At 37.9% G+C, this 9,372-nt stretch overlaps 1 protein-coding gene across 4 annotated transcripts in view; it reads left to right on the top strand.

Moving 5' to 3' along the window:
• Positions 1-9,042: 9,042 nt before the first annotated feature.
• The window catches only part of hsd17b3 (hydroxysteroid (17-beta) dehydrogenase 3), a 33,267-nt gene continuing 32,937 nt past the window's right edge, over positions 9,043-9,372 (top strand). For 2 of the 4 annotated variants that reach the window (XM_041248796.1, XM_041248779.1), the window contains exon 1: positions 9,043-9,286. In XM_041248796.1, coding sequence (XP_041104730.1) covers positions 9,136-9,286 — 151 coding nt within the window. In that variant the 5' untranslated portion in view covers positions 9,043-9,135. The remainder of the gene's footprint in view (positions 9,287-9,372) is intronic. The other 2 variants (XM_041248803.1, XM_041248788.1) reach the window with 1 other exon arrangement.

The raw sequence follows: 9,372 nt of genomic DNA, 5'->3' as shown, positions 1-9,372 counted from the left end.
TCTTCAGGTTTGGCGCTTTCTCAAAGTTTGGTGCTTGCATCAAGTTTACCATTTACTGGAAGTGTTATGCTTTATTGATGTTTACCTAAAATGTTTATTTTCCTTCAGACTTGCTTCCTTCATGTTACTTTTAGTTTGTTTTTTTTTCCCTCTGTTCTCTACTCAATTTTGCAGTCCTTCTACTTTCCTTTGTACCCTCTGTCCTGTTTTTCTGCCATTTTCTTGCTCTCTTACCCCTCCCTAAATGAACAGCATATACACTTAATTGTGTTTTTATTTGAATTTTCTTCAAATCTGGGGTCTTGTTCCAGTTTGTTAATTTAAATTAAGGAAATTTAAGGACAGTTGTGTTTTACTTTATTTTTTGTTCTTTTTTTAAATTTTGTTCACTATTTTCCAAATTGCTGTTTTCCTCAAGACTGCTGTTTCCATGAAGTTTGCTGCTTTCAAGATTAGCATTTGCTTCAAGTCTGTTTTCAAGTTGCTTGTTTATTTCAAGATGCTGCTTTCTTTAAGGTTGTTGCTTCCCTGAGGTTTGGTCTGTTACTCAATTTCCTTTAAGTCTATTGTTTTCTTTGAGTATGGTTGTTCCCTCAAATGTGTTCCAAAATAATGGTACATCAGGTTGGGTTTTTTTGATCAGCAAAAACATTTCAGTAAGTGTACATAAGCTTTTACCGACCTTTGTACATTTCTAACAAAGCTGTGGGATTTTAGTTTTCTACTTGGTTTCACTGTGGACTAACAGCTTTTTGATGCATCAACAAATCAAGAATTTATGACTTTTTAACATTGGTTACGTTTTTCACTCAGTTTAGAAATTCTCTCTCCAACTTCATGACTTGTGACGTAGCAGCACATAGCACACACATTCCTCACGCTATAGGAAGTGTGTATCCGACTTTAATGGGGGGGGGGGGTGTGGGGTCACCTTCTCACGTGGAAAAGTGCCAGAAAGCCGTACCTTATTATTATCAACGGCATCTGCAAGCTCCTCTGTTTCACAGGGAAGCACAACCCACAATTGTTGTTTTCAAAACTCATTTTGTTTCATGCAATTGTTAACATTAAAGCTAATTTTATTTTCCAACTATCCCCCCTAGATGTCATTGTTCCCTTCTCGAATAAAACACTTTTTTTTTTTTTTTTTTTTTTAAACGGAAGGACATTCCTGGTTTGGATACACGATACATTTACATAACAACCCGTTAATTTAATTGATGTAGTAATATTCTGTCAACTCAGTGAGCAATTTAAAAAGCATCTTATTTTATAATGTTTTAATCAGCGTGTGTATGAAGGCTTTTACTTTTCTTAACTGATTAACACAAAATACAGCACAAGATAAACCAAACAGTGGCATATGTTTATGGAATTCATAACCCTATCATTAAGAGAAAAAATGTAATTTAAAAAGCCAGAAAACACAAGACAAACTGGTATTATACAGCTCAATGGACCAGGAAAAAAACGTATGAAACCTCAAATACTGTTCTTTAGCCTCCAAATTACTTTATTGTACTTACTATAGTAGGTGTATGGATGGCATAGAATATCTGTAGACCATTTGGTAGCCTGTTTTAAGTACAGAAGCCAGGAATTCATCAGGACTCTTTAAAGACTGATGTCTCTTTAAGCTGAGATGGATCCAAGGACAAAAGTGTGAGGCTAATTGTGACATCTGAAGTTTAATTAATGGATAGTTAATGTTTTCATTAAAAAAAAACTGTATTTATCAGTGCTTTTGAAACTGTTTGTGGCCTGGACAAGGGGTTTTCTGGTGGGTAGAACAAACTATTTCAATACCAATTCATGAAAAGGTTTGTTCAGTAAACCCTATCAAACTGCAACTACAGTTATCTACAGCTCAACTGGGGCTGTACTGTTTTACTATTAATAACTTCCAAAAAGCTAAGTTAAATGTAAACTTGAAATATAATATAGTAGGATCAAGCTTGAGCAGTTAGCTATCCTTTGGATCTTAATTTGTGTTTTTAGTTTACAGAATTAGCTTTCTTGTGATTTTGTTTTATTTAGCTCCAGCTATATAACCAACACCCCACCCCAAACTTTTTAAATCAAAGTTACACCACTGTATACATTTTTACATTTTCTTTTTGTCTTATCTAATCTGGATGTAGCAGGGAAGCACTGTGAGGGAGTTTCATTACAGCAAGACTCAAAGCTAATCACTGCAAGGAGTACAATATTGATGAGGGGGTGAATGTTCTCTGGATCAAAAGGTGAAGGATAACATTCCCTACATACTGTATGTGAAATATGTTGTTTGTTCTAGAAGGAGGAGCTCAGAGCTACTATCACAGCATAGCCTACTTTATATCCAACATTTGCATCACTGAATCTTGGAATTGCAGTGATTCAATCGATTCATGCGTCTTTATGGCAGAGGTAGAATCCACCAATTCCGCATTTACAATTCCATGCATTTCAAATGCGACGTTAGCCTTTCTTAAAGAATATAGGGATTCTTTCCAAAAAGAAAATTGAGTAATTATTCAATGACTGCTCCATGTTAGAGTACATGGTAGCAGGGGACTAGTTACTTGACCTTGGTTAAATTAACCTGAATATGTTTGTTTGCCTATGCTGCAAGACACTTTGAGTCACTCAATGTGAAAGTTAATTGCCATTGGTTAGTATCCAATTGTTAAGGTTAGGGAAAGACAACTTTACTTGTTGTGAAATTGACACCAATTCACAAAACAAAACTTCTTAAAGGGAATTACTCCAAAAATATGGGAGTCTGCACACTCCTACAGACCCTAATAAGATCACCTTTAAATATGAGCACAGTATAATCAGTACCCCAAACCCGAACAGACTACCAGCCGAATCTGAGCATGGGACCCGGAACTAGATGAAACAAGCCAGTTTGAGCTGTTTTAGAGCTCTTGTCATTGCGAGATGTGAAAAACACTTGCAGCAAGGCTGCCAGAACACGCAGATAGTTTTAAGAAGTAAAAGCAAGGAAGCATTTCTCATTCTATTTGCCATTGCAAACACTTAGTTCATAGTTAATCTCGCAAAGCCCCAATGTGATTTCCCTTTTAAGTTTCTGAAGGGCTTGCGAGACTTACATGGGACTTGCCTTTGGTAGCGCTCACATATCCTTTCTTAAAAGAAAACAACGTTCAAGAGAAGTCCTGAATTCAGATTTTCGCTTTATTAAACGAAAAGCTAAAATAAGCAATACAAATTCCAACAAACTCCAGTCTGCAGCACCTCTCTCTTACTTTAATCTGTTTCTATTGGTAAACTCAAGAAATACCACTTGGATGACTTCAATACCCCTGCACAGATAGACAGCTGGCTCTGATATTTTAAATTGTTTATTATAAGTTAGTACATCCTGTGTAGGGTGTCTCTCTTTGTATAGGAGATACCATCTTGTGCAGTTTGAGCGAGAGGACACACGAAGCAAAGCTATGCGATTCTGGCTGCTCAAACTGTGCAAAATCACATCAGTTATACAATAAGAGACACCCTACATTCAAGCAGGATCACCCCCTTCTGTTAGCTTTCGCAAGCAGGTTTAAAATATCCCCGACATCCTGGTCCTGAGGATAATACTAGAAGCCCATTGACAGAACCACCCTGCAAGTCATTACCTGAGCTTTCAGTCTTTTGATATGGCTGCATCAGCATGCTATTGCAACACAAAAACACTATGTTAAATAATAAAAATACATATGCAAACAATTCCTTTTAGTATTCAAGAGCATTTCATTGCATAAATAAAACTCAGATACTTTATTCACATTTGTTACACATATAGCATAGTAATATGTCAGAACCTTGCACTATACCTAAACTCCTTTTACCTTCTGACACTGTTTAAATTACTGTTTTGAGCTCTGTTGGCATCACATGTGTATTTAGCTGTTTAAAATGAGAAATGTTTAAATTAAGCAATAGAAGCTGAAGATGAGGGGTTTATCGTCTGGGAAGGCCCGTCTCGTGTTGTCAAATGTCCCGAGTCGCAGGTGATTGCATTTAACATAAAGAGAAGGGCCTTACCCAACGAGAAAGCCCTCTTATGAGGGTTCTATTGCTATTAAAAAATGGAAAATACATTCACAGCTTGTGTTTTTTTTTTTTTTTTCTGCAGCACTTGTTTTTGTTGCTAATGAATATGAACATTCCCTGTCAAGTAAATGTAACAATTACCAAATGGTTATATTTAAAAGTATGGAAAGTCTAGGCTTTCTTCACTGGTTGAGTAAAACAGCACTTGAGATTCTTCACACCAAAAACAAGTGTAGCAGGGTGAGATCTGTACTGGCTGCCTGATGCATGCATGATCCTGCAGGAGCAGCTAGGGGGCCCTGAAGGGTCCGTCTGTCAATCAAGGCAGTAACACAGAGAGGTTGGTCTCTCTCTCTCTCGCTCTTTCTTTAGTCAGGAGGTGGACCTGGAAGGGTGACACCAACACAGATAAGTCAGACTCAGGAGCTGCTGGAACTTCCCGATGTGTTTTCTCCCATCCGGGGCAGAGTCAAGTACATTGAAGTATTGCAGTGTTTTTGTTTAATTATTTCAACTATTTTAATGGCGCATGAACCCGCTACCCTGTCAACAACACCAAATATCAATCGTGTGTTGTACGTACTTATAAAATACATAAAGCTGTAAACAATGTTACGCTAAGGAATTTAAAATAATTTACATGACTCATGCTTATTTTAGACATAACAGCACCAGACAGAGCCACAACATTAAATGCATTCTCACATTACTCATAGAAAACTCATGTTCATTTACTTCATAGTTTTGAAATACAAAAAAACCATGATACTGAATTGGGTGGATCTCTTTATAGGTCAGGAAGAAGCCGACACTTGCATGATCCTGCATGCAGCACAAGCTGCCAAAGATGGATTATAAACATTATGAAGTCACCAGATACAGATGCCACTGATATCAATCAATAAATCTATTTTATATGGTGCCTTTCATAGAGAACCACCATCACAAAGCGCTTTACAAGATATGAGGAACAATGCATTAAATGGTGAGATACAGCGCATAGTACATTTTTATTAAAATCCGTTTAGTCGAGGCCGACTTTCGGTCACTTTATGGGTCATCATTCTCCACGCATTTCTGTCTTTGACCGCTTCTTTCAGATCTTTCATGTGCATGTTTGTGTCAGCCTTGATTGCGTCCAGCCAGCGGGTTCTCTGACGCCCTCTTCTTCTTGACCCACTGACTGTGCCGGTCATTAATGCTGTTTCTAGGGAATTAGCGCGCAGTCCTGCTCGGTAATTTCTTGGAGACAGCTGCTTTCTCTTACCAGGGTCGAAGGGCTCTCCCGATCCGCTTGGAAGGGTAAGAATTAGTTCAGTTGCGTCTCATGGATTGTATTGATCTGTGATTAATATAATCTTTGTATGTAACTTTGTTGGGTTGTGTCCCGTTAGGGATATCGTTATTCGCAGTATAGCATCTGTGTATGTAACTGCGTGCGTGTGTGTGAAATAATAAAGGACCTTTTAAAATTACTCTGTGAAGTAATTGTCTTATTTACTTCCACATCAACTTCCTTTTAAATTTAAAGTAATTAAATTTCACACAACAGCATCTGTGTATGTAACTGCGTGTGTGTGTGTGAAATAATAAAGGACCTTTTAAAATTACTCTGTGAAGTAATTGTATTTACTTCCATATCAGGCTTAAAGGCATTGAAAGCAAGAGAGAACAAGTGGGTCGAGAATTGATTTGAAGCAAGCGATTGTGGAACCTGCATGCACTAAAGCTGCGAGAGAGTTCCAGAGAGTCAGGGCCCTGAAGCTAAGAGTGCTCTCCAAATGTGGTGCACTTTTGCTTAGGTATAACAAGCAGGCCTGACTCAGAGGACCTCAGCTTACGTGCAGAGACATGGTGGGTCAGCAGGGTGGAGAGAGACTCTGGATCTGTGTGATGAAGGGCCTTTTAGGCAAGCAGGAGAATTTTGAAAGTAATCCTGAACTTTACAGGTAGCCAGTGCAGCTGGGCAAGAAAGGGGGTAATGCAATCATGATTTTTTACATCTAGTAAGGATCCTAACAGTAGCATTTTGATATGTACAATTGAAAGTGATGAAAAATGGACTGAAAAAAAAAAAACTATTGAACAGAAAGGGTTAGAATTATCAGTGTCATGGGTAGGGGCCTCTACTATGAATGGTGTGTACTGTGGTGTGCAAGCAAGAATGTCGAAGGAGGAAGTAAAGGCTGAATATGTACATTGTGCTGCTCACAATCTTGCATTGAATGATTTTGTTAGAGGAATACCAGAAGTGAAGCATTATGATGCGATAGAAACACTGTACACATTTTTTGGGTACAGCATAGAGAGGTGGGATATGCTATCTTCATTTGTGTGTACTTCAGAAACTAGCTCCAATATTTTCCCCAGTACTGTATTTGTAATGTCCATGCGCCAAAACATACAGAAAGAATTTTGGGATATTTGAGGATGCACAAAAAAAAAGTTTGGTATTGTCAACACTTGTGACAAACTGATCTAATTTAGAACCTCAGGGGTAGTCTTAAGGCCCGGTTCTTGAGTATAGTATTGAAATGCAGTAGTGTAGACGCCAACTGCATTTAGCAATTTTAAGACTCTTTAGATGTAGTGTGGACAGGTCCTTAAATCTGACTGCTGAGGCTGTGTGGTTCAGTGTTTTAATAAAAAGGGCTCGGAACCAGGTTCAAATCCTGGCTCAATCACTGTGTGACCCTCCAGCAGCCATAGGAACTGCCAGCCCATTGCAACCTGCCAAGTCAAGCGCAGAGGACTCTTGCAGCTTTGGGTCTGGCCCTTGAACTGAGACAGTTAAGTTCCCTTGTTTCACCCTTCAGAATGCCAGGGCTGCAGCTAGACACGCCCAGTACAACTATAACACTATGTAACAATTTTTGTTCCTGGGTAGTAAGTGTTATTTCCTAATTGCTTATGCCTCAAAAGTATAGAAAATGGCTATTATTCCCCACAAACTTTGCTTTTATGACCAGGACAGTGATATTTTGAAAAATCACCATTTCTAGTGGGAAAACGGGCAAATGTGTGTCTTTTCGTTCACATAGTCAGAAAAAAACATATGAATCCAAATTAACATGTATTTATACTAAAGTAATACAAAAATGACTACAAAAGATTTAGAAGCGAGTAGTTTTGAGATTTGCAATATACAGTAATCATAAATCTCAAAAAACTACTCACTTCTAAATCTTTTGTAATCATTTTTGTATTTAGTATAAATACATGTTAATTTGGCTTAACATGAGGAGCCATGGGAGCCAATATTCAATACATGCAGCACCCAGCCTATAGGGCTATTTGACCATGCCACCCATTAATTATATCAGGAGTAAGGGGAGCCCGGAGTTACCAGATCATGTATTATGATCCCTGCTCGAGTCCCTTCCAATTAAATGAAAGACCATAAGAAATGTACATATGGTTTACACCCTGTCTCAATTAGGCAATAATATTTGTTAAAAAGAATTGTACTACAAAACAAATATTCGTTTGTTTAACATATCTTCTTTGCTAACAGCAATTATATGCTACATTAGATCCAACTAACAGCAATTATATGCTACATTAGATCCAGATTAATAAAGCAAGAGTAAGTTTGGTAAAACACAGGAACATCAGGGCAGCCTCTCAGATGCTACTGTGCCTGGAGAGAAGTGCTCAGAAACCAAGCCAAAGAAAATACAATGGGCGTTTCAATAAAAAAACAACAAGGGCCAACAAATCTGAATTGTGCTCAAAAACCCAAAATCGTGAATAACTAACACTACACAAACACTAAGCAGCAGCGATCTGAGGGAGGCCAAATATAGAATGCCAATCTTTCGTTCGGATTTTCTTAATACTGTAACGTTAGATATTTAAAGATTATGTTTTTACCGCAAAGGGTTGCACTCAGATTTGTTAGTATACAATATATTAAATACAAGTAGTGCAATATAGTCGAGCAGCTTCCTTAGAAGCAAGTACTAAACACCGTATACGGGAGGCTACAGGAACGAAACACATTCAAAGCAAACACTAAAGCAAGTACCAAAATCAAAAAGTTCAACAGAAATAATCAACAGATAGAAACAAAACAGAGGCCAACACGTCTCATGTAAGAGAGAAACAAACATGCGTGACCACAAACGAGAGTATACAATTCTACAGTTTACTTAACCAAATAAACATACTTCTCGTTTTTATACAACTTAAAAACCAAATAAAACTACCTAAACACTTAGACACAAGAAAACAAACCGTACATTATCTCGAGTGAACCGAAACAAACAGATTCGACTCGTGCACCCTACTAAATACCAAATAAAACAAAAGGAGAAAAGCATTTAGAAACAGGGAAGACCGCACACAAATAAACAAAGTGGGAGAAAGATATTTTATCTTACAGTTCACAGTAGCAGCAGGGAAACCAGAAGCAAACCACAGCAGTCTTAATTCATTAAATGAAACTGCCGTATATAGAGGTGCGCAAATTGATAGGCACGCCCGGAAATAGTAAGGTTATTGGTAGTGATTACTAAAATGATCTCACCTGCTACATCTAACTGTCCGAATAAGTAACTAACTTCTGCCTCTAATCGGTATTAAGTAATTGACTTCCGCCCAGTTAATTTTATTTAAAAGACGGGTGTGATATACTACGCAGGGTATTGTGGTGATTGAAGTTCTGCGCTAGTGATGATCTCATCGAAAGAAGTAGAACAACAACAACAACAACAACACAGAAAATCACAATAAAAAATAAATGAAAACAAACCACCAAAGACAGTATTTACCCGCTAGACGCTTTCAAACAAGCCAAATTTGGCTGGAAAACCACCAATCTGACAGCATTGGGGAGTAGTTTATAAATGTCACAGGCGAGACGCATTACAATGTTACAGCAAGCCCAGTGAACAAATTAAGAAAATCTGTATTTTATTGGCGTTCCGGTACTTTCAGGTGTAGGAGTACACCACTGATAGTGAGGTGTGGCCACAGTGTGACTGCCATGTACAAGGATTAGTTCTATAGTCTCCACACTCTCGCTCTGTTGTTGGTACTTGCTGGCAGTGTTTCGGCAACGGAAGTGCATGTGTGCAATATACTGCGATGAGTTTCCTAGATCTGATTCTAATTTCTGTTGGAGCCATAGTTGCACTAGTGTATGTTCTAAAATTCATTAAGCTTGTGAAGATCCTTTTTCCAAAGACCTGGTATCCCCTGTCTCGATCTTTCTTTTCATCACTGGGAGAGTGGGCAGGTAAGTTACATAAATTACAAATATTAAATGTGATATACACGTTAGTTTTGCAGACTGAGAGCAAGAACAATCATAGTTATATCATT

This window comes from Polyodon spathula, chromosome 1, assembly GCF_017654505.1.
Source record: "Polyodon spathula isolate WHYD16114869_AA chromosome 1, ASM1765450v1, whole genome shotgun sequence".
NCBI classification, from domain to species: Eukaryota; Metazoa; Chordata; class Actinopteri; order Acipenseriformes; family Polyodontidae; genus Polyodon; species Polyodon spathula.
The sequence above is the reverse complement of the archived record's forward strand: the minus strand, read 5'-3'. Positions and strand labels throughout refer to the sequence as shown.